We start from the raw sequence: 25930 nt of genomic DNA, 5'->3' as shown, positions 1-25930 counted from the left end.
AATCCTGATTCGATTATCCGAAGAGAAAATTTTCCGAGGTCTTCGGATAATCGAGTCTGGACTGAACTCGATCATCCAAAGTCCTTCTCAAAATTGCACTCTGTTACCCGGAGTGAACATTTCAAAATTATAAAATTTTATTATCTGAGATTCTTAGAATTTTAGAATTCAACAATAAAATAATTCAAATTTTTTGGATTATTACAATTTTAGATGTATAGAATCTTTGAATCTCAGATTCTTAGAATTTTAGAATTTAAAAATTATTTTTTTTTACAAAAAAATTTCGCAATTTTCGAATTGCTCAAGCTTAGAATTTTAAAATCTTAGATTTTCAGAATCTTAGAATTTTAGATTTTAGAATTTAACAATTTAAAAATCCTTAGCAATTCAATTATTTTATTATTAAATTATTTAATTGTTTAGTTATTTAATTATTAATTTATTTAATTATTCAATTATTTAACTATATAATTATTCAATTATTTGACTGTTTAATTATCTAATTATTTGACTGTTTAATTATTTAATTATTAAATTATTTTATTATTTAATTATTTAACTATATAATTATGTAATTATTGAATTATTTAATTATATAATTATTTAATTGTTTAATTATTTAATTATTTAATTTTTAGGTTTTTTAATGATTTAATTATTTAATGATTCAATTATTTAATTATTTAATGATTCAATTATTTAATTATTTAATTATTTGATTATTTAAGTTTTTAATTATTTAATTATTTAATTATTTAATTATTTAATTTTTTAATTATTTAATTATTTAATCATTTCATTATTTAATTATTTAATTATTTAATTATTTAATCATTTAATTATTCAATTATTTAATTATTTAATTATTTCATTATTTAATTATTTAATTATTTAATTATTTTATTATTTAATTATTTAATTATTTAATGATTTAATTATTTAATTATTTATTAATTCAATTAATTAATTATTCTATCATGTAATTATTTAATTAATTAATTAATTTATTATTAAATACTTTGATAATTGATTAATATCTGAATTTAACAATGTGAGAATTAAAGAATTTCATAATTTAATAAAAAAAATAATAATTTAAGAATTTAAAAATTTGAGAATTTGAGAATTTAAGAATTTAAGATTTTAAGAATTTAGGAATTTAAGAATTTAAGAATTTAAGAATTTAAGAATTTAAGAATTTAAGAATTGAAGAATTGAAGAATTTAAGAATTTAAGAATTTAAGAATTTAAGAATTTAAGAATTTAAGAATTTAAGAATTTAAGAATTTAAGAATTTAAGATTTTAAGAATTTAAGAATTTAAGAATTTAAGAATTTAAGAATTGAAGAATTTAAGAATTTAAGAATTTAAGAATTTAAGAATTTAAGAATTTAAGAATTTAAGAATTTAAGAATTTAAGAATTTAAGAATTTAAGAATTTAAGAATTTAAGAATTTAAGAATTTAAGAATTTAAGAATTTAAGAATTTAAGAATTTAAGAATTTAAGAATTTAAGAATTTAAGAATTTAAGAATTTAAGAATTTAAGAATTCAAGAATTTAAGAATTTAAGAATTTAAGAATTTAAGAATTTAAGAATTTAAGAATTTAAGAATTTAAGAATTTAAGAATTTAAGAATTTAAGAATTTAAGAATTTAAGAATTTAAGAATTCAAGAATTCAAGAATTCAAGAATTCAAGAATTTAAGAATTTAAGAATTTAGGAATTTAGGAATTTAAGAATTTAAGAATTTAAGAATTTAAGAATTTAAGAATTTAAGAATTTAAGAATTTAAGAATTTAAGAATTTAAGAATTTAAGAATTTAAGAATTTAAGAATTTAAGAATTCAAGAATTCAAGAATTCAAGAATTTAAGAATTTAAGAATTTAAGAATTTAGGAATTTAGGAATTTAAGAATTTAAGAATTTAAGAATTTAAGAATTTAAGAATTTAAGAATTTAAGAATTTAAGAATTTAAGAATTTATGATTTTAAGAATTTAAAATTTTATGGATTTAAGAATTTAAGAAATCAAGATTTAAGAATTTCAGGTTTGAGAATAAGAATGTAAAAATTTAAGAATATTTCAATATTTGAATTTCAGGATTATTAGAATTTAAAAAATAAAATATAAAAATATGATTTATTTGTTTAATCAATTGTTTATTATTTTAATTTTACAAAAAAAATACCAGAAATATTAGATGTTGTAAGAGTAGTTACTAAAACCTTTTACTCTCTCTCTCTCTTCAGGACGGTGGCTACACCAGCTTCAAGGTCGTCAAGGCGCGCTGCAACTCGTACAACCTGATCTTCGAGGCGAACCGCTTCCTGCGGCGCAACAAGTCGTGCAGCGGCCTGCCCAAGTGGTACTGGGCGTGCAGCATCAACGGCTGCCCCGTTAAGGTGTGCAGCTACCGCGGCCGGTTGTTCAAAACCAACGACAAGATCAACCACATCCATCCGCCGTCGGAAACGGACGAGTCCCACCATGAAGTTGTGCTGCCGCACCAGATTGACACGGTGGAGTTGGGGATGATGGCGGCGGCGCCGCAGGTTCCGTCCCAGCAGTCGCAGCAGATTCATCGCCAGCTTGCGCAGCAGTTGCAGCAGCGCCAGATGATGAAGATGGCGGCTTCGGTGATGCCTCCGGCAAGGGATCCGTTGGGTGCCGGGTTGATGGACGATAGTTCGTGCTCGAACCTGGAGGAAGATGTGTACGAGGATGCGAGTGCGTACGAGATGGTGAAGGGCGAGGAGGAGAAGGATGCGGTGTTGATCTACAAGAACCTCAAGTATGGGCTGGAGAAGGTCGAGGAGGATGGGGTTAAGGTTTGGAAGTGTTCCAGTGAGAAGGGAGAGGACGGTGGGGAGATTGAGTGTGAGACGATTCGTCAGTTGGTGGACGGGCGGATCAAGTTGGAGAAGAAGATCAAGAAGCGAGTTTCCAGTGAAGAGGAAGGAGAGGAGGAGGATGATTTTGGGCCGTACGACGACGATGTCGAGGGTGGCAGGCGGAAGAATAGTCGACCGCCGAAGATCGCCATCTACGAGGGTTATCACTACAAGTACTGCCACGCCCGGCCGGAGGGAACCTTCTACTGGCGGTGCGTGCTCAAGAACGAAGAGTCCGTCAACTGTCCGGCGTCGCTGCACACAAAGGCCACCTTTGAGTTCCTTAACTTTAACGATCAAACGCACAACCACGATCCGCCGGCGGAGTCCGTCAAGCTGGAGAACGCGATCGTGTGCATGATCAAGCCGTCGCAGAAACCTCCAACAGTTCCACCCGTGGGTTCCACCGACTTCCAGCTGGTCAAGAGTGGCCAGAAGCGAGAGTTCCTGATCTACCAGGGCTACCGGTACTACTTCCAGTACGAATCCAAGAACGGCAAGCGCTCGTACCGCTGTACCATGTTCCGCAACTGTCCGGCCGGGGCGTTCCTCATGCCGGACAACACCATCGCAGAGGCTAAAAACTTTGTCCACACGCATCCACCCACGGAGAACCTGGAAAAGTACGTCACCAAGGACAGCCTGATCACCAGCCCGATCAAGGACGTCGACGGTCAACCGCGCCGCCAGCAGCAAACCCTCGCCCAAAGCGGCGCCTTCCCGATGCTCGCCGAACAACAACCGCCGGAACCACGCCCTGTCGGAACAAGCGAAGAGATCGCCCGCGCCAACGGCTACAAAATCATCCTCAACTACAAAAACAAAGAGATACTCATCTACAACGGGTGGCGCTACTTCGTCGACTACAAAAAGAAAAACGGTGGCGGCGTCTGGCGCTGCTCGTCCCATCGTCTCTGCCGCGGTGCCGTCCACCTCTTCCCGGACGGTTCCATCAACTACGCCAAACTGGTCGACCATAACCACATGCCACCACGTCGAAACCTCACCGCCGGCGCGCTCTCCCTCGACTCGGGCAGCCGCCCCACCGACATCACGTTCGACAGCTCGCTCCCCGCCGGAATGCTCCCGGAACTCTCGAACGCTTATGCCCCGCCCTACCACCGGTTCATCACCCACCAGGGTCACCGGTTCCGCTTCGCAACCCGCAAGCGCGAAGGCACCATCTACTGGCGGTGCGCGATGCGACTCGAGTCCAAGTGCCCAGTCTCGTTCCACACCAAGGAGGACACGTACGAGCTGGTTAGCATGAGAAATCACGACCACAACCACGGGATCCCCGCGGTTTGGCCGGAGTATGCGGGTGGGGCGATGGAGGGGGAGACGCTGCCGGTGGTGAAGCTGCCGCAGGAGGAGATCGGGACGATGGACTACATACTGACGAAGAATTCGAAGGGACGGGACGTGATTTTGTACCAGAATGGGCGGTACTATTTGGACTACTCGCGGAAGGACGGGAAGGTCGTGTTTCGGTGTTCGGCGGTAGCGGGTGAGTTACTTTTTTATGTTTTAAATTATTATTTATATTATTCATTCCTTTTTTTTAATTAATTTAATGATTGTACAACCCTTCAAAGTTTGGCATTTTTTCAAAAAATCGTCCCTGGCGAAAAAAGATATGCGACGCCCGAGACGCCATTTGATTTTGCTGGGACCGATTTTTCGAAAAAAAATGCTGAGATACAGGGTGCTCCAAACTTTAATGTTTTATATACCAAAAGATGCGCAAGGGTCTGGTCAACACGCCAGTGATGTTGAAAATTAACGCTTTAGTGGCCAAAATGCCTAAAAAAATTACATTTTTGAAAAAATCAATTTCTACGGGTCAAATTCAAATGCAAAGTGCCAGCTCCTGTTACGTCCAATCAAGCTCATAGTTGGTATTTGGACTCAGTATGCCCACCAGGACAAACCCCTGAATGCCCGCCAAAAAGTCATTTTTGTTACACACTATTGTACATATTGTGTCCAGGATGGACAAGAAAAGACTCAAAGTAGAAAAACTAAAGAGCGTTTATTTGACTCGACCGATTGAGGAGGTTGCTAGCGAACGAACTACCGAGTGATCGATTCTTGCTAACCAGGCTAATGGGATGTAACATCTTCTCCTTTAAGCCATCTTGTAGGAAAAGGGTGGAAACGGTCCAAACACTGGTTGCTTTCTGGCTAGATCCGGTATATTTTAGGGGACTCAAATGCCAACTTTTGAGAAATTTACAGAACGGGCAAAACATCTTTGAATTTTTGAATCAATACTTTTTTTTTCAAAAAATTGAAATATTGGTCGAGCAATTCCAGCTCAAATCAGGAATTTTTCTGGTAGTTTTGTACCCGACCCTCTCCGATTTCAATGAAACTTTGTAGACATGTTATCCTAGGCCTATATAAGCCATTTTTGTGTATATGGAGCCAATAGTACTCGAAAATAACATTTGAGAAGGGCGTAAGGTATTTAAATATTTTTGTATTTTGTAATTTAAAAATTACTGTATCTCGAAGCCGTTGCGTCGTATCAAAAAGTAGTCAAAGACAAACTTGTAGGAAATTGGACAGGCTTTCTGAAAAATATGCACTGAAACAAAAATACACGCCATATCTATGAGATTTTTTGATTTTTAAGTCTAAAACTTAAATTTAAAGGTGATGTCACGATCTTTTTTCGTTCAAAATTTTTGAGGAAATAGCCTAAAATGTTACCAAAAGACTCACGAAAAATGCAGGATGGTATGTCTCTCCTAAAAAAATACAAAAATCATTTACTAAAACTGTTTTTTTGAAAAGTGGTGTAAACATCAAAATTTTCAAAAGCCGGTAGTGGGAATCGATTCTCCAGACAATTTTACTTAAAATCTCCATATTGACCATTGTCCTATGTCCAATCCTTGGGAAGATACAGCGGTTTTAAAAATAAAAATGTTGAAAAAACGGGTTTTTGTGGTTTTTGGCAATTTATATATGACAGACTTGGTTTTTCAGTCTCGTAAATATTTTTACCGGAAAGCTCGTCCAATTTCCCATAAGTTTGCCTTTGACAACATTTCAATTGGATGTAAGGACTTACAGATATAAGCTTAATTACATTGCTAATAACTGAAAATAAAATATTTTTTTCAGTGTGGTAGAAACCAGGATAGTAAATTTGCTTACGTAAATACAAAAACGTTATAAATCAAAAAGCTGTCAAAGGCAAACTTATGGGAAATTGGACGAGCTTTCCGGTAAAAATATTTACGAGACTGAAAAACCAAGTCTGTCATATAGAAATTGCCAAAAACCACAAAAAACCGTTTTTTCAACATTTTTATTTTTAAAACCGCTGTATCTTCCCAAGGATTGGACATAGGACAATGGTCAATATGGAGACTTTTATGTAAAATTGTCTGGGGAATCGATTCCCACTATCGGTTTTTGAAAATTTTGATGTTTAAACCACTTTTCAAAAAACAGTTTTAGTAAATGATTTTTGTATTTTTTTAGGAGAGACATACCATCCTGCATTTTTCGTCAGTCTTTTGGTAACATTTTAGGCTATTTCCTCAAAAATTTTGAACGAAAAAAAATCGTGACATCACCTTTAAATTTAAGTTTTAGACTTAAAAATCAAAAAATCTCATAGATATGGCGTGTATTTTTGTTTCAGTGTATTTTTTTCAGACAGCCCGTCCAATTTCCTACAAGTTTGTCTGTGACCACAACGGCTTCGAGATACACTAATTTTTAAATTCCCAAATATAAAAATATTTAAATACCTTGCGCCCTTCTCAAATGTTATTTTCGAGTTCTGTTGGCTCCATATACACAAAAATGGCTTATATAGGCCTAGGATAACATGTCTACAAAGTTTCATTGAAATCGGAGAGGGTCGGGTACAAAAGTACCAGAAAAAATCCTGATTTGAGCTGGAATTGGTCGGTCGCAAAAAAATTTCAACTTCAGTTTTAGTTTTAGTTGCTGAGATATCGACGTTAGAAAATGATGGGTTGTTTGGGTGAGACTTCGAAAAAATTAATTTGCCTGTTTTAAACTTTTGCACGGACAGTGGCTTGTTTCCACTGGCGAACTTTAAATAGACATCCTTGACTGATTAAAACAATAATTTGGATTGAATATAAACGTTGTGATTATAATTAAATTTAATTATTTTGTTGATTCCTGAAATATTTTAGTTAAAACTTATTTCTGCTTTTACAACCACTAGATCATTTTGTACATTTTTGGGCCTTTCGAGACAATTGTAGAGCTTGTCATTTTTGTTAACATTTTTGTTCAAGAAAAACTTATTTTGGTCAATTTTATCAAAAGTTATGGGCAAAAAACGATTTAAAAATGCTTATTTTTAAATTGAGATTAAATGAGTTGAACAAAAAAGACCTCCGAGATATTTTCAGCAGATGTACTCTAAAATGTGTACTTTCAGATGCTTCTAAGAGCGAGGTCAAACTCTACCACCTTTTCAAGTTATTCACATTTCAAAATGGCGTCTTTTTCGTCGTATTTTGGCTATAACTTTCGTTTCAAAGGTCCAATTTTCGTTCTCTTGGCAGATAAATGTGTGTTTTTATAAGCTCTACCAATGTCTAGAAAACATCAACTCGCTACGACATAAGCCTGAGTTGATAAATTCAAAAAACTCATTTCTTCATTACCACCTTCACCTGAATCACAAAAATGGCTCTAAAAACTTCCCGTTTGAAGATAGAGCTTTGTGCTCTTCAGCAAAGTTGCTCAGAATGGTGTCTCCTACAACTTTGCTGAAGACACCGAAGCGCTATCTCATCATCCCGCCAACATAAAAATTCTGAACCACCCTAAAATGTGGACCACCCTAATTTCCACCATACCAAAAGATGCCCCTTTTGACCCTGATCATAACGTGTGGCCGCTATCAATTTTGTCACGCTAGATTTCGGTTTCGGACCACTGTGCATTGCTCAAACTGCTGTCCCAATTCGACCCATGTGTCCCGATTCGGGGTGTATTTTCTGTTAACAACAGAGCATATTTTCACACTATTTTAAAATATAGATCATCGGTAAATGAAACATAGTAATTTTGAAAAATAAATGCATTACTTTAACCTTCCTTGAGGTAAATGTTTAAAGCTGTTTTAGATACGTTTTTGTAAAAAAAAATTGGCGCTTTTGTATTAAAAATTGATGAAATATATGCCTTTTAAAATTCAAAAAGCTTAAGACGATCGTCTCAGAAATCATAACTACCGAAATGTTAAAAATGAAAATATATTTATCAATTATTTGACTTAGTTCTGTACAATGGTGCAATCAAATACATATTTAACAAAGGAACTGACTTTACCCTAAACCGACGCTTCATCATAAAAAAACACATTCATTTATACAAAAACTTTGGCAAAATAAAAAAAATAATGTTTAAATCAACTGAAAAGTAAGTTCGGATAACAAAAATGCCTTTTAGAAAAAAAAAACTCATTGACGGGGAAATTGATGTTGGCTCCGGTCTAACCTAAAGTTCCTTGATACTAACTAGCATCAGTTTGGCATAAGCCACCCCATCAGTCAAAACTTACACTTGAATTGAAAATCGTTGTTAGTCAATGATGCCTTGTTTGAACGATTAACGGAACATTCATGATTATGGCAGGGTGGCCACCTCGGGAAAAAACCGGGATTTTTATCAACCGGGAGAAAACCGGGAAAAACTCGGGAATTCGACTGAGAAACCGGGAAAATATTTTTAGTTTATATAAAAATTGACTAAAGCCTCTTTAATGTTCTCAATATGTTCTTTTCTCAAATAGAATATTATTCCTGTTATTCTAAATGTAGACTTCGCGAAAACTATGTTTGAATTTGTGTAATAGATTGTGTATAAAATGCTTCTTGGTTATGGATGATTTTTCTTTTGTATCCTATGATATTTTTACTTGGCGATTTTCATTTATTTAAATATGTTTGATCTACAGCAGTGGTTCTCAACCTGGGATACAGGTACCCCTGGGAGTACCACGAGCGGTCTCAGGTGATCCGGAAGACAAACCCCGTAATGGCGGGCATATGTCCCAAACTATCAAATTGGTTTGAAGCAACAAACTAACAACCATATTTAGGGTGCAGTGAGTTACGGATGAATTAAAAAATATTTAAATGATAAATCTATGATTTGCATTCGTTAAGCAATTTTAAGAATTTGAATAAAGTGCTCCGTTTATGAGTTTGTTGTTTTTTTTTCTACGAATATTTGTTTCAAATTTGCAAATTGTGCCAACTACCATATTGGTATTTAAAACATTCGAAATGTTAGTAAAAATATCTTATGTTTGAACGAAGTTGACTTTATAGCTGTCGGCAACCATTGCTGGTACCAACCACTAGCGTTTTCCTTTTATCTACAAGGATCTTATGTTTTAGAATTTGGATATTGTCAATTCGACCTTTCTTTGCTAAAATATTAGTATTGCATAAAATTCAAATCAGGATTTTTTTTAAATTTAAAGATCAAGATTTTTCTCTCAAATAGTCACACAAAATACACTCTTTTAAATATTTTTCGTTGCCTGTATCTCAGCAACAAAGGCATGGATCAAAAATGTTCAAAAATTAAAGCAGTTATTCTTTCTCAACCATTTTTTTAGAGTTAAAATAGAATTATTCTTTATTGAAAACAGCTACAACTTATGAAAAGTACTATTAAATAGAATGTTTAAATCCAAAAACAAAACAGTTCTTTAAAATCTTTTGAATGTATATTTTGAGCAGTTTAAAAAATCTCTGTTTCAAAAACAATTCGTCCGTCATCAGAAATATACATAAAAAAAATATGGGATGTGTATGCAGAAATGAAAAAGTAGGGGAAATATACCCATTTTAATCACTCTAAGCCGTTCGACCAATTCTCATCACTTTTGCAGTTTTTCGCTTTTAAATCAACATTTTAGATACATCGACAGTGGAAAGTTGCTTGCTGACTGTTATTGGAGCTATTTGTCACTTTGGAACAGAGAAAATCACTTTATGAAAGCTGTAATTCATGATCAAAGTGCTGATAGGCCGATAATAGAAATAGGCCGAGAAAGGGTATATTTCCCCTAAATGAAAATTTGGTTTACAAAAGGAATATCTCTAAATTTATTGACATTTTAAGTAGATAGTTTAAAAGAAATAAAGAAATACATTTTATTTTGAAGCTTGACTAAGAAAACTGATTTAAAGAAACGACGTTGTTTTGGCTATCCAGTACAAGTTTAAAAAAAAGATTATTTTTTTCAACAATATTTAATTTAGCATTGAAATACATTTTTAACGACATTTTAATGCTTTAAAATTCAGGTCTTAATCAAGCATCAATTGAAAATTTTCACATCCGTGCAAAACAAAAATAATAAAAAATATAAAAAAGCCATAGTCTCAACATTTGAATGCAAAAAGTTTTCAAAATGCATTTTACACTAGTTCAGTTATTTTGCAATCAGTAGTCTTCAAAAATGTAAGATCTGACGAAAACAAAAATGTCAACAAAAAAAAACTTTTTACGATACTAAAGATCGACCATTTTCAAAAATTCAAGAGACTATTAAATCAACCTAAACATGTTTAAAAATGATTCTTAACGCAAGGGAATGCACTTTAAACAGATTTCAGCTGAATGCACTCAAATTTCCATTTTGATGTTTTTTGAAAAAATATTTTTTTGCCCCCTGATTTTTCGGGTATACCATTTTGTGTTTTGGGTTTTATAAAACTTTTTTTCAGCAAAAATTATTTTCGAAAAATTCCAAATTTTATTTTTTTTCCCATCAATGTATGTATTAACTTACCAAAGCTAATAAATCCATAAAAAAAGTCTCAAGGTAATGATTTTTTTACACTTATATGGCACTTTTCCTGCACTGCTGCCAAAGTGCATACATTTTTGTTTGGACTTATGACGCGAAAAGACTTTTAAAAAGAAAGTACTCACATAATATAAGCCAAAAAATAATAATTAATTAACAGGAATTGATAATTCTAGGAAGAATCTTTCTTCTTGAATTTATATAAATGTTGATATCAATGTATTCTTGCAAATCTTTTCTTGTAAATTCCATTTTCTGCTTTCTAATAATAATTCATGTTATTCTAAAAAATAAAAACTATTTTTTATTTTGAGTTTGTAAAATCTGTAGAGTATGATGATGAAAAATTCCAATCATTAAGGAAATTAGAGGTTTGGATTGGAAACAGATAAAAAGGCTTCGTTTACAACTTACTTACTTTGTTCTCAAGATATTTGAAAGGAATTCAAATTTTGAAACAAATTTATGCGTTAAAAAAGTATGTTGATACTAACGTTAGCCTGAAAAACATTGAAATTTGGTTTAAAAACATTCCGGAAAACTTCTTCTAGTATCGGGAGAAAACCGGGAAAAAACCGGGAAATTAAAAATCGAAATCTAGTGGCCACCCTGGATTATGGACAATCTAAACGAAAATTGAGCAATAGCAATAACACCCTAAACACTCGAATCAGTTAAATCGTCAATTTTAAACTTACATTATTTCGACTTGCTGAAGTTAAATAATCAGTCAAAAAATGATTGAATAGTGAATTCAATCATAAAATATAAATGCAGTTTTGTTGTGAAAATGCTAGTGGCCATGGCTGATTTCAGATGTCGAACTCAAAACACTTATTTTGATGAAAAGTACAATTCAATATCAGTCAACATTGATTTAAATGATGCCAAATAAAAGATTTGCAGACATCAACACGCTTGAAATTGTGATTTTATTGATTTGTTCATCAAAACCCCTTCAGAGGGTCCACTATAGGAAAGGGGTCCACTAATGGATAAGGATAACGTACCCTACATCTTGAAAATTTAGGCTTGCTTTGTAAAATACTGATCAGTAATTTTATTGTTTTCGGCTGTTGTGAAAAAGGGTCCGTCTTTTTGGTTATGGGATTTTTTTTTCTTCATTTTTTTTTAATTGACTCAACAGCATACTGAACCTTTGAAAAGATTTCACTGTTCTTTGATTTACAACTCGAGAGCAAGTGAAAGTCGATAGATGTTGTAAGTGGCGTCGCAACTTGAAGCGCTGAAGTACCTACTGTCGGGCTCAGTGCTAGGACAAATGGTTGCACCAGCATGTGGTTGCAGTTAGGCACGAACCTTTCAACGATTGATGCCTCAAGAATGCAATATTATGCAACGAAGGTCGGACATGAGGAAAGCGGCTATTACGCGTGAACAAAATCTGTTATTTTTCTGACTTTATCTTTGCTCGCCTGCAGGTTGCCGCGCCACCGTCCTCCTCTTACCCAACAAAACTCTGCAGGTCAGCCGCGAGCTTGTCCACAATCACGCCGCCTTGCCTCCGATGGGTCATCCACATCTCCAACAGCAGCAGCACCATCATCACCAACAACAACAGCAACACCATCAAATGCTGATGCAACAACACCACCAGCGCCAACAACAACAACAGCAGCATCAGCAACGCCTACAACAACTCCACCAACAACAGCAGCAGCAGCAGCAACAGCAACGGATGAATATGTCCGCCATGTCGATGGACACTAGTGGCGGTGCCGACGGCACCGTCGAGATCAAATCCGACGACGAGTGTCAGCTGGTCGCGCCGCCGGATCCGCTGGGAATCGAGCAGACGGTGCCAGCGGCGCCTACGCCGCCAACGCCTTCAACGTCTGCCGCAGCAGCAGCAGCAGCAGCAGGACTTCAGTGTCCAAACTTTATCGTACACCTGGGCTATCACTACAAGTTTGTGTCGAAGAGCGAGGACGACCGGACGGCGTACTGGCGCTGCTCGAACTACGAGGCCAAGATGAACTGCCAGTCGGCGATCTACACGACGCTGGCGGGCCAAGTGCTGCGGAACAACAACATGATGCACAACCACAAGGCGGAGGACTACGCGAGCGCGGCGGCCAACAACAGTCTGGCGAAGCGGAAAAACATGATCGGGTCGCGGGACTACAAGATCGTGAAGAACTGGAAGAATCGCGACGTGCTGGTGTTCCAGCAGTGTCGGTACTTTTTGCACTACGTGCGCAAGGATGGGCGGAAGGTGTGGCGCTGCTCGGCGATCCGGAGTTGCCACGCGGCGGTTTATTTGGGGGCTGACGGGCGGGTCGATCAGGTTAAGGGCGAGCACGTGCACGACATCCGGCAGGAGGGAGAGCCGAGACGGCGGCGGAGAATTCCACCGATGATGGCGGGGCCGATGGGAGGGGCACCTCCTCCAGCCGGAAATGGCGGCGGGTCGGCCGAGTGGATCGACTACAGTGACTACGGGTTCACGATGGATAACAACTCGCTGTGGGACAACTTTAACCCGCATCAGATGGGAGGAGCGGCCGCTGTTGCTCCGAACTCAGGGGGCGTTCCGACCAACGGGGATAACTTTGAGCTGAGCTACCACTCGGTGTTTGGTGGGGGTGGTGGTCAGTCGGGCGGATTTGGAGTCGGTAGCTACGGGATGGCGCCGTCGCTGCAGCAGCACCACCAGCCGCAACAGCAACAGCAAAGTGTCGACACTTCCGCAATGAACGACGATGAGGGCGAGGAGGAAGAGGAGGAGGATGACGACGATGACGAGGGCCTGCCGCTGGAACCGGACGTGAGCTTTGCCGAGCACGAGGACAACTTTGACGCGTTGCATCTCGAGCCGGTCGTGCAGATGGCCGATGATTAATTTTGTTTTACTTTTGTTTACGATTTATTTTTCTTTAGAGAGACAGAGAGGAAATATTTAATCCATTTTTAGCAAAAAAATAGTTTTGTAAGGACACACTGTACTAGCGAGATTGTTGTTAGTTTCGGCAGAGCAAAGTTCCCAATTGTTTAATTTTTAAAATTAGTGAAGACACAACATTATTTTAGATTAGGCGATTCAAAAAGAGAAAAATGTTACGACAGTTTATAAACCATTAATTGTGAGCAAATTAAGCAAGCACAAAATAAACAAAACATTAGACAAAAAAAAAAACAAGATTCCTTCAACAAAAAAGTCGCAAACCGAAACCGAAACAAAATTGCAGCTAATGAAATTATGGAACAAACTGACCCCCTCCCAAAAACAAGAGGGGCGCAAAACGTAGAGATCGAAAACAAAATACTATTCCTATACATTTTTATTAGTTTGTAAAATTAGCATAAAAAACACATTATTTTATTCCCACTTGAAAACTAAAAAGTTGCACCCTTTAAAAATGCCCTCGACGTACACGAAAAATAATAAACCACAACAAGAGCACGAAAAAAAGAAAGAAAAAAAAACACCACAAACATAGACATCCTAGACCTATCTAGTAGCCTAAGCAAATGGGGAAAACACAAACAGTGAAAACGAAATGGAGAGAAGAAGAAGAAGAAGAAGCGAAGAGTGCAATTTTACATGCTCGACAAGTGGAGGCGGAGGCGAAGAAGACCATTCTTTCGTCCTTTCTTCCCGTTTTTTCCCCATCCCCGACATGAAAAAAAATGATTCAGTACTACATTATTCATATGATGCAAATATATTAATAAAATTATATATGGTATTTATTATTAGCTAGATTGCGGGGCTGTTTGAGCTTTGTTTAAAAAAATATATATCACAGCCCTTACAAGCATGCTTTAGACATAAAGCGAACCGCTCTGAGCCGTCCACGTGAAAATGGTTCGGTATTAAATAAATTTTGTGGAGGCTAATAACTTGCTAGCAAAAAAAATCTTTAAAATAAGGTGTCTTCGGGGAACTTTTTCCAAATTTAATGAAGATCCGAAAACTATAAAGAATTGAATTGGATAGTTATTGTGCTTTCCACAGGTAATAAATTGAACAGCTTTTTCATACATTTTGCAGTTTTTTTTTTCCATACAAACTTCAAGCGATTAGAGGGAGGGGTTCCCGCGGTCAGAATGAGCTCAACATTGGAATTTTGCCTAGTGATGGGTCAATCTTTGGTTTCAATGGGTAGCCTCAAGGAAGCTCGGATGTTGACCACCAATGCTATACTATTCTGGTTTTTTTTTTTCAAAAATATCACAATTGAAAAAAAAATATATTCCGGTACTAAATGTTGCACCATTCTGAATTTAGCGCTAAGACGTTTTTTATTCAGTTCCATCGCGAAACTACATGCTTTTTCTACCCTTCTAGATTCTAGAACAACAAAATCGCCTGCTTTTCAAAACAAAAAGATGAGAGTTCACTAAATTTAATGACGTCATAAATTAAGTTTCCTTTCAAAAACGAAAAAACCGACGCCTTATTTAGTTTTTCCCATTCTCTTTTTTAGGTAATTCTCTGCCAACTCACACGAAATCCTCTTCGATTTGCGTGAAACTTTGTCTTAAGAGGTTAATTTTGTCCCTAATCACGAATCCGAGCTCCACTTTTCGATATCTCGTGACGGAGGGGCGGTACGACCCCTTTCATTTTTGAACTTTCGAAAAAGACGTGTTTTTCAATAACTTGGAGCCTTAAATGGCGATGGTTTGGAAATTTGGAGGCAAAGGGATTTTTGTGTAAAATTGGGTACTAAAGCCCTATGCCAATTTTTATGTACAACGGTAAAAAACACGATTAACCCTTAAACTACCATCCTCAATATTATCCCGCGAACTACCAAACAACTGTATCTCGGCTCCCGGTGGACGGATTTTCAAAATTCAAGAAGCAAAAGATGCGGACAGATCTCTAGATTATTTTGCTATTAGAAAAGTCAAAAACAGAGGCACTTACCCTAAGTTATAACTAGTTATAATATATTCCCAAAACCAGGGCTGCGGAGTCGGGTCATATTTCAAACGACTCCGGCTTTCTCAGACTAGCCGACTCCGACTCCGACTCCGGCTCCGGCTTTCACCAAATGGTTGGCTCCGACTCCGACTCCACATATTTTTAAATGTTTCAAAAGTTAGTCAACTATTATTATTTCATTATTTTTAAAACATTGATAAATAAGATTATTTAAATACTCTCTAAGCGTCATGTTTTTCTCAAGAAAAATAAGTTCGAATCACAAAACGAAAAAAAAAGTTTCTAGGTTACAAGTTTTATACGTTATTGAAACAGAAATCGAAAAATATCTTCAGTTTTAGAGGCATTTTGAGAAGAACAGTTTTGTAAATAAATTTGGAATTATTTGCTTAACCACAAATTTGCAAATAATATATTCAAAGCTAATAAATTTAAATATTAAATTGTTATTTTTGAATGAATAATTAAAAGAAACCTGGCCTTAATGATCTATTGAACATTAAAATTCAATTTGCTCTTTTTCAGGCTGACACTTATAAGAAGCACCTTGTTTTTTAAATTACAATTTTAAACGAAACATTTTTTTGTTTTTTTTAAGACGTACATGGACATCACGCCATGGCGGAAGGAGATTACTACATATTAATTATGATACTACATATCTAATCAATGTATCTGAACAATTTCTTCGTGGAAAATACGCTTGAGAGGTCCTTTTCAAATATCTGTGACATAGAAAATATTTTACCCTGGAATTTTTTAATTTATTTTAGTTTTAAAAATTAATGTGCATTAAAAAGGAGGCGCACGAATCTTCACCTAAAACGAAGTTTTATGAATGATCTTGCGCCTCCATCAACATATATGACAAAACTTAAAATATAATAAAAACAAATATCCACAAGTAAAATATTTTCTAGGTCACAAGTATTTCATTTTTTTAAGGTACATTGATTTGCAATTATAATCACCTTCCGTCATATTGGTGTGGGACATACAGTATGAGAAAATTCTTACGGGTTGATAATATTTTGATTTCGTTTTTTTTTTTTATAATATGAGCAATTCTCTACCAAAACCAGAAATGGATTTTATTTGTATTTTTTGATTTGGCTCAAACTTTGTGGGGGCCTTCCCTGTGACCAAATAAGCTATTTTGTGTCATTGGTTCACCCATACAAGTCTCCATACAATTTTGGCTGCTGTCCATACAAAAATGGTATGTAAATATTCAAACAGCTGTAACTTTTGAGTGAATTTTCTGATCAATTTGGTGTCTTCGGCAAAGTTGTAGGTATTGTTGAGGACAATTGAGAAAAAAATAGGTACACGGAAAAAAAAATTGCAGATTTTTTTATCAACTTTTTTTTCACTAAAACTCAATTTCCCAAAATACGTATTTTTTGATTTTCGAGATTTTTTGATATGTTTTAGGGGACTAAAATCCGCAACTTTTGAGCTATCGAGAAACATGGTCAAAAAATCTGCCGCCAAGTTATGAATTTTTGAAAAATAGTGATTTTTGGAAAAAAAAATCCAAATTTCATGCAAAAACAAATTTGAAGTTATTTTTTAATGCAAAATTGAAAAATACGTATTTTGGGAAATTGAGTTTTAGTGAAAAAAAGTTGATAAAAAATCTGCAATTTTTTTTCCGTGTACCTATTTTTTCTCAATTGTCCTCAACAATACCTACAACTTTGCCGAAGACACCAAATTGATCAGAAAATTCACTCAAAAGTTACAGCTGTTTGAATATTTACATACCATTTTTGTATGGACAGCAGCCAAAATTGTATGGAGACTTGTATGGGTGAACCAATGACACAAAAAGCTTATTTGGTCATAGGGAAGGCCCCCACAAAGTTTGAGTCAAATAAAAAAATACAAAAAATAAAAATGGTCGAAATCGGCCGATTTCGTAGAGAGTTGCTCATATTTGAAAAATAATTTAAAATCCTACATTTTCTTCTATACATTTTTTATTAGTTCATTTTTGTACTGAAGTCTTGAGATTTGTTCAATGATAATTTGCAACGATATCCAAATATTTTACCTAAAATCAACATCAACATCAACATTCAATGATTATTTCAAAATTAGTTACAACTTCTTTTGATATTTTTGTTAGTTTCAATTATACACTTTGATTTTCTTGTACTCAGTTATAAACAAAATGCGCATGTTGAGTTCCAAGTAAGAGATTGTTATTATCGTTGATTATTTGTTACAAAAGTTAAACTTTCAGTGACTCTTTTTCGATTTCCAAAAACAGTAATTACTATTTGTTATCTTTTTATGTCCTCGTAACTTTTTCCTAAAAAATGATTTAACTTAAAACCTCTAAGACATTCGCTGTCGGGGTAAAAGATGACTTTGTGTGTACTTTTCTCAGAAATAACTGGATGAAATTTGGTCAAATTTGAATTGGAAGGGCACATAAATATAGGCAAAAGGAAGCAGTCAAGAATCAATTAGATATGTCTGACTACATAAACCATATTTTTTATATATTTTTTTTAATTATGATACTACATGTTTGGGTAAGAGGTTATCATTTAGTGATTATAGTGAAATAACACAATTAGAGCTTTCCAATAACAATAAAAAGCTGCAAAAACATAATGGTATCTGATAAATCTCTTAAAAATGAAAAAAAACGGCGACGCATTGCATACGACGTAAACAATAATTAAAAAAAAACATAAGAAGTTTTGTAAATCAAGCTGTTGTATAGTAAATACTGAACAATAAAAAAACATATTTTTTGTTGAATCCGACTCCGACTCCGACTCCGAGTTATCAGAAATCTTCGGCTCCGACTCCGACTCCGACTTCAGCTCTTAAAATTTAGCCGACTACGGCTCCGACTCCGACTCCAGCTGTTCGAGTTTTAACGACTCCGACTCCGACTCCGACTCCAGGTCCCCAAAAAGACCCGACTCCACTGACTCCGGCTCCGACACGCAACTTTTTTTTAAGCCCTCTATTTTCTAGTTGTTTTGCATGATGGATCGAATGTTGAATGACAATCTGTTTAAAATTTTATCATAATGCAAGTAACAGTACAATTATAATATCCAATACCATATTGGACCGATCTGGCCACATTGGGACCGGTTCCAGGTTCTCCGGTGGAACCCGGAATATCCCAACTACGGAGTATTTTCAAGAAATTTGTTAAAGTGGCAAAATGGGTATCAAAATTCAGCATTTTCAAAATCATGCTCAATGATGATGTTAAAAACCATTTTTGGGCATATCAGGCTATATTATTTTTTTTTTTCAAGAAGTCAAAATTCAAGTTAAACATTTTAACATTGAAAGTCTGATCAATTGTTCTAAGATATCAATATCATTATCATTGATTAAAAAATTGAAGGCCGGTTGGGTAGAACCTAAAAAATATTTTTTTGCAAATACTTTTAATTTAATAACTAATTGCATTGGGTATTTTATTTTGATTGTAAATTTTTTTTCTCAATATGGCTTTCGATGAGTATCTACTATCACGGTGAAATTTTTCGAGACCTCAAAGATAAAAAATTCGGTATGTCTGATATTTGGCACCGTGAAAGATAGGGCTCTTTCCCGACATTATGCGGGAAAAAAGTTGTTGTTCTAGACCACCCGACGAAATATTTCGATATACTCCGCAAAATGTCGGGAAAGAGCCCTTCTTTCACGGTGTCACATATCAGACATACCGATTTTTTTTTATCTTTGAGGTCTCGAAAAAATGCACCGTGATTATTGCAAGTAAAGCAAAAATTTAAAGTTTTTCACTTTAATCCCTTAGCAGTGCAGCTAAGATGGCACGTCGATGATCACTATAAGTTCACAAAGTTGCACAATTTCTCACACCTTAGAGGACCAACTTCTCCGCGGCATCGGATGATCGTGGCTGTTGTCGTTGATTTCGTACACTCGCTCGTCCCTCAGCAGTACCTTGGCGCGGCAATAAACGGGCGCCCGTTGAGTACACCGGTAGACGTTCTTCTTGCTCTGGTAGTCACTGTAGTGATAGCCCTTGTACACCAGGTAGCGTCGCCCGCTGCGACTCTTCGTTCCGGAGATGAACGAAAAAGCCGTTGATGACAGCGTTTCCGGTGCAGGCCGGGTTGTGGCCCTTCTACGGGGCCGCGTGCAGCTCTCGGTGCTAGTTACCTGGTGCGTTTCATCGACGATGCTCTCTTCTTTGGTTATTTCTTGTTCTTCTCCACAGTCTGGATCGTCCTCTTCAAGCTGTTCCGTTCCAATGGTCAGCAGTGACCCGCAACTGTCCGACCTCTTCATCCCATCCTCGACCACCGTCGTTGACGACATCATTGCGGCGATGCCCACGAAATCCGAGGATACGTCGTGATCGTCCACGGAGTCCATTTTCAGCCACCGCTCGTTAGCGGCGCACAGCTGCTTAAACCGGAACAGTTTTTCCGTCCGTCCGATGCACTTGGCGCAGATGACCGCGTTGCTGTCGGTGGCAAAGTTCAGCCCGATGCCGGTGCAGTACTCGATCTTGAGGAGCAACATCTGGTTGGGGTTGTCGTTTGGCGGGAAGATACGATGCAGCTCGTGGTTCTGCCGGAAGCACAGTCGGCAGAATATACCGTTGGAGCAATCGCGGGCCAGTTTGTAGTTTGCGGAGAAAGTTTTTCTGCTTGTGGAAATAGTCGATTAAAATCATCACTTTTTATCTTCAAAATGCGCCGACTTACCCTGGGGATAAGCTCTCCATTGCGATCAGCACGATTTCAGTGTTCAGCACAAGACCCGTTTTCGTCAACAGTGGATTCGATACTGATCGTCAGCGTTTTGTGACGCACACGCAATCCGTTTTCAACCTGTTTTTTTGTCGGTCGTCTCACTTTACACTCCCTTAGATATGTACTTGCAACATGAATATCTCTGGGATGTTACGATCGTGTGCCAGAAAGAGAGAACGTTGCGAGAAAGGGTGGTGTCAATTTCTGGAAAAAAGTCTTGAAAAACCTGGAAAACTCAGCTGGGTCAGGGAATTTTGATGACCTTGGTACCTTTTTTAATTCGCTCTCAATGAGTTAATTGAACGTGGTGAAGTGCAAAACTTTAAAACAATATTATTTTTAAATATGGCCAATTTTCCGCCAACTCACACAGCAGTTGCCGCGACTCCTCTTCGATTTGCGTTAAACTTTGTCCTGAGGGGTAATTTTTGTCCCTGTTCGCGAGTCCGAGCTCCATTTCCCAATAATCCAGTGACGGAGGGTAAAATAAGTGTGTTCCAGTAATTTGCAGCCTGAAAAGCTAACGGTTGGGAAATTTGATGTCAAGTAGATTTTTTTTCTTGTAAAATTGGACGCTAGATTCGATGGAGTACTCAGAATTTCGAAATAACGGCAAAAATAGTTTCAAAAATTCGGTCATTGTTCGTTACTTAACTTTTTGCCTTCTTCACCTTAGGAAAGGCTATAAAATCACTCGAAAAACGAAATTCTTAGTTTGACATCCTAGACCCACCTTTACGTATACATATCGACTCAGAATTCCATAAATCGCTATTGAAAATTAAAAAGTTTAGTTAAGTACTTCAAAAGTTATGCTACAAAAACGATTCTAACAAAAGTCCGGAAGATTGTGAAAAGGGTGGTTTTTGTAATAGCGCAATCAGGATTTTTTCTGGTACTTTTGTACCCGACCCTCTTCGATTTCAATGAAACTTTGTAGACATGTTATCCTAGGCCTATATAAGCAATTTTTGTGTATATTCAGGGTGACCACTCAAATCCCATTTTCAAATTCCCGACTTTTTCCCGACTTTTTTCCAGACTTTTACAGATGGCTCAAATAATACGCATTTCTTATCTAAAGAATGATTTCAAACAAAAAACTTTCTGTAAGAAAAGTCAATATCAACCACCGAAAAAAAATTAAATGAATTTAAAAATAATCAAATTATAGGCAGAGTAGAAACACAAACAATTAGTCTTTGAAAAAAATATCGAAAGTTCAACAATACTTGTAACTTCCATGTTATTTTTTAAATTGGCAAAAGTATAGTTTTTGATACTTCGTTCATCTTGAAATGACAAAAAGTCAAAGATAACTGAACTTAAAATTTCGTTCCTATTTTTTTTTAAACTTCATCATCATTTTAAATCAAAGAATAATTAAAACATAATTGCTGATATTATTCATTGAAAGGATTTAGAAAAATGTCCAGGAATTTATAAAAAAAATTCCAAGTTTCCTTGTTATTTTTTTAATTTTTGATATTGTTTTTTTAATCAATGTTAATTTATCTAGTGGTCAGTATTTAACTGTTTTTTTTCAATGAGCATTAGGGTGCCCAGAATATGGGACTTTTTTCAAACCTCGCTCCACAAGCTGAATATTGTTCCTTGACCAATTTTAGGACTCTGGGCCAAATATGAGCAAAATTGGTTAACATTTACCCATTGATACTCGGAGGTGAAGTTTGTATGGGATAAATCGAAAAAAATTATGGAAAACCCAAGTTTCTTACGGTTTGGTCTGCACGGTGCGCTACTTCCATCCAAATATTCCCAAAAGTGAGATTTTTATTTAAAATTAAATGCTCTACAACTTTGTAGAACATACCAAAGCTGTAAAACTCGATACTGAAAAGATGATTTAAAAAAGTCATTTTTGTATGAAAAACATTTTTTCACCAATTTTGGGCTCGGGTATCAATGGGTTAATCTCATCCAATTTCGCTCAAAATTTGCACAGAAGCTTAAAATAACCCAAAAAACCGTTTTCTGCTTGTGGAGCAGGAGGTCATTTTTTCTGGGCACCCTAATGAGCATTCAGCTTGATATGATTTTATGTTTTACCACTTATTTTAAGCAAAATGTTTGAAGAGACAATTTTTTCAACAGTTTTGCAATAACTCTAAATTTCTTGGATTATTTTTTTTGCAATTTCAAAATTTTCTTTATGTTTTCAAAACGTAAAAAAAGTTTTTTCAATTTTGGATTTTATTCGATATTTAAGTTTTCCGAAAACTGAAAATCAAGCTTTATGTATAGTAGGTAATTTACCCATACTCTCAAAAAAAGTTTTAAGGCAAAATCAACAAAAAAAAACATATTTTTAATTACTTAATGAATTTAGTTAAACAATCAAAAATATTTACCAACAAAACCATTGCCAAACTCAAGTTGGAATCTGTTTTCAAATATTCAATCTATGTGACAAAATGATATAGAATAATAACTCTAAGCTGGCCATTAGGCTCTATTTTTATATTAGTTTTTCATTAACTTAACCTCTTGTTTGATAAACAAAAAATAATAGAGATCATATGATTCATAAAAAATATTATGGAGATCTGTGTCAAAGACTCCAATATCAATTAAGATTTTGAATGTCTTCAACAGCTTTTCCATACTCAAATATATTGAAATAGTGAAAAGAACCTTAAATTTAAAGTAAGTTTTTATAGCAGAATTGAGCGAATTCAATTTGAAAATTGCACAAAATATTACAAAATTATTCAAGAGTTAAAAAATAATTTTCAAACAGGTATGCCGAGAATTCCCGACTTTTCCCGACTTTTTGACAAAAAATCATAAATTCCCGACTTTTTCCCGATTTTTGGCGGATTTTGGCGAATTCCCGACTTTCCCAATTTCCCGACATGAGTGGCCACCCTGGTATATGGAGCCAATTGTACTCGAAAATGACATTTGAGAAGGGCGTAAGTTATTTAGAAATTTTTGTATTCTGTAATTTAAAAATGACTGTATCTCGAAGCCGTTGCATCGTATCAAAAAGTGGCCAAAGAGAAACTTGTAGGGAATTAAACGGGCTTTCTGAAAAAAAATACACTGAAAGAAAAATACACGTCACTTCTATGGGATTTTTAAATTTTTAAAAGTTAAATTTTAAGGTGAAGTCAAAATGTTCAGAATAAAATGTTACAAAAAGACTCACGAAAAATGCAGGATGGTATGTCTCTCCTAAAAAATACAAAAATCATTTACTAAAACTGTTTTTTTGAAAGGTGGTCTAAACGTCAAAATTTTCAAAAACCGATAGTGGTAATCGATTCTCCAGACAATTTTACATAAAAGTTGCCATATTGTCCATTGTCCTATGTCCAATCCTTGCGAAGATACAGCGGTTTTAAAAATGAAAATGTTGAAAAAATAGCTTTTTTGGTGGTTTTTGGTATTTTTTATATGACAGACTTGATTTTCCAGTCTCGAAAATATTTTTACCGGAAAGCTCGTCTTATTTCCCATTATTTTGCCTTTGACAGCTTTTTAATTGGATGCATGGGCTTACAGATATAAGCTTAATTACATTGCTCATAACTGAAAACAGAATATTTTTTTCAGTGTGGTAGAAATCTGGATAGTAAATCATCTTACGTAAATATTAAATCGAGTCAAATTGAAAAGCTGTCATAGGTAATCTTATGGGAAATTGGACGAGCTTTCCGGTAAAAATATTTTCGAGACTGAATTGATTTTTCTGTCATATAGAAAATGCCAAAAAACCACCAAAAAAGCTATTTTTTCAACATTTTTATTTTTAAAACCGCTGTATCTTCGCAAGGATTGGACTTGAGACAATGGCCAATATGGAGACTTTCATGTAAAATTGTCTAAAGAATCAATTCTCACTATCGGTTTTTGAAAATTTTGACGTTTATACCACTTTTCAAAAAAACAGTTTTAGTAAATGATTTTTGTATTTTTTTAGGAGGGACATACCATCCTGCATTTTTCGTGAGTCTTTTTGTAACATTTTAGGCTATTTTCACAAAAATTTTGAAAGAAAAAAAATCGTGACATCACCTTCAGATTTGACTTTTAAACTTAAAAATTGAAAGATCTCATGGAAGTGGCGTGTATTTTTCTTTCAGTGTATTTTTTTCAGAAAGCTCGCCCAATTTCCTACAAGTTTGTCTTTGACCACTTTTTGATACGACGCTACGGCTTTGAGTTACAGTAATTTTGAAATTACAAAATACAAAAATATTTAAATACCTTACGCCCTTCTCAAATGTCATTTTCGAATACAATTGGCTCCATATATACACAAAAATGGCTTATATAGGCCTAGGATAACATAAGCATAAGCATAAGCATAGGTGCCCACCCGCAGTTGCTACTCCGTTATTGACCAGGACCTCCAGAAGTTACATCCACAAGCCGTGGAAGATAAGTGGGTGCTATCTTTCCTCGCTTCGCAATTTCTCAAAGGCCCCTATCATGCCGATCAATACCGGCGCCGGCCACGACCCGTGGTAGGGTCACGGGGAAGTGGATGGGAATGTTAGTCCGATACTTGAGTGATAGAGACCGCCCAATCGACTGCTTCTCCGACAAAGTATCACATGAGTTTTGAGGGGATTAGTAGATGGGTATGAGGTCAGGATTCACGAGTGGCAGTGATGTTACCATGAGCATTTTGTTTATCGGTTGAAATTTTAAATCTTAGGCAGCCGGCTGCGGAAAGATAAATAATTGATTATTTAAAAAGTTTGTTTTAATCGAACCCGTGCCAACCGAGCGGTAATGCTATGGGCTGGACTTATCAGTATATTTTTACTGTTGGTACAATTAAGATAACGCGAGCAAATGTCAAAAATAGTAGATGAGTTAATACTAAAGCTGCCAGTTGGAATAAATTATTACGATCAACGAATATAAACGAAAAGAAAACAGGACACCACGTAACCGATTGTAATGAAATTAAAACAATAACTTAAACGAACTTAACCGGCGACGTGCCTTCCTATCAACGATGATAAAAGAAGGACTTATAAATTTAAAATATAAAAAGACTCCAAAAAATACGTTGCATAGTAACCGCGAAGTTTCGCTACTCACAATCGAATCCGAAAGATAGCTATCTAGAATTTTAAATATAGTATTAATTTGACCGCGATCCTCCAGAAATTCTTCGTCGGCGTGCCTTCCGATCAACGGTGATGTAAGAAGGGCTTTATTCATTAAAATGATTTTATACCATAAGCCTTAAAACATATTCGTCGGCGTGCCTTCCGATCATCGATGATATAGAAAGGACTTAATCCAGCAATACGACTTGCTTGTCTCGAAAAAAGAATTCGGATCGTTTCTATCGAAAACTAACAAAACAAAAATAAACTCATTGGCCAACGAACGCGCGAACTAAAAATAAAGAAAAAAGAAGAAGAAGAAGACCAATCACCCCATGCACACAAACAGCGACACAAAAGAGATGAAAACAACACGAATCAGAAGAAATCCAATCACCCCATGTACACAAAAGAGATGGAAAATAACACG

At 35.7% G+C, this 25930-nt stretch overlaps 2 protein-coding genes across 2 annotated transcripts in view; one reads left to right on the top strand and one right to left on the bottom strand.

Annotated features, from left to right (window-relative positions):
* Positions 1-14381, top strand: part of LOC6047842 — a 38397-nt gene extending 24016 nt beyond the window's left edge. Inside the window, exons 3-4 of the mRNA XM_038250564.1 lie at positions 2257-4405; positions 12172-14381. Coding sequence (XP_038106492.1) covers positions 2257-4405; positions 12172-13592 — 3570 coding nt within the window. The 3' untranslated portion in view covers positions 13593-14381. The remainder of the gene's footprint in view (positions 1-2256; positions 4406-12171) is intronic.
* Positions 14382-19380: 4999 nt separating this feature from the next.
* On the bottom strand, positions 19381-20794 carry LOC6047840. Its single transcript, XM_038248383.1, has 3 exons — positions 20780-20794; positions 20363-20636; positions 19381-20301 (listed from the first exon to the last, which is right to left on the bottom strand). The coding sequence occupies exons 2-3, from the start codon at positions 20380-20382 to the stop codon at positions 19503-19505; spliced, it is 819 nt and encodes a 272-aa protein (XP_038104311.1). The 5' UTR covers positions 20383-20636; positions 20780-20794; the 3' UTR covers positions 19381-19502.
* Positions 20795-25930: the final 5136 nt, after the last annotated feature.

Source organism: Culex quinquefasciatus, chromosome 1 (assembly GCF_015732765.1).
Source record: "Culex quinquefasciatus strain JHB chromosome 1, VPISU_Cqui_1.0_pri_paternal, whole genome shotgun sequence".
Taxonomy (NCBI): Eukaryota; Metazoa; Arthropoda; class Insecta; order Diptera; family Culicidae; genus Culex; species Culex quinquefasciatus.
This window is presented reverse-complemented; position numbering and strand designations above follow the sequence as displayed.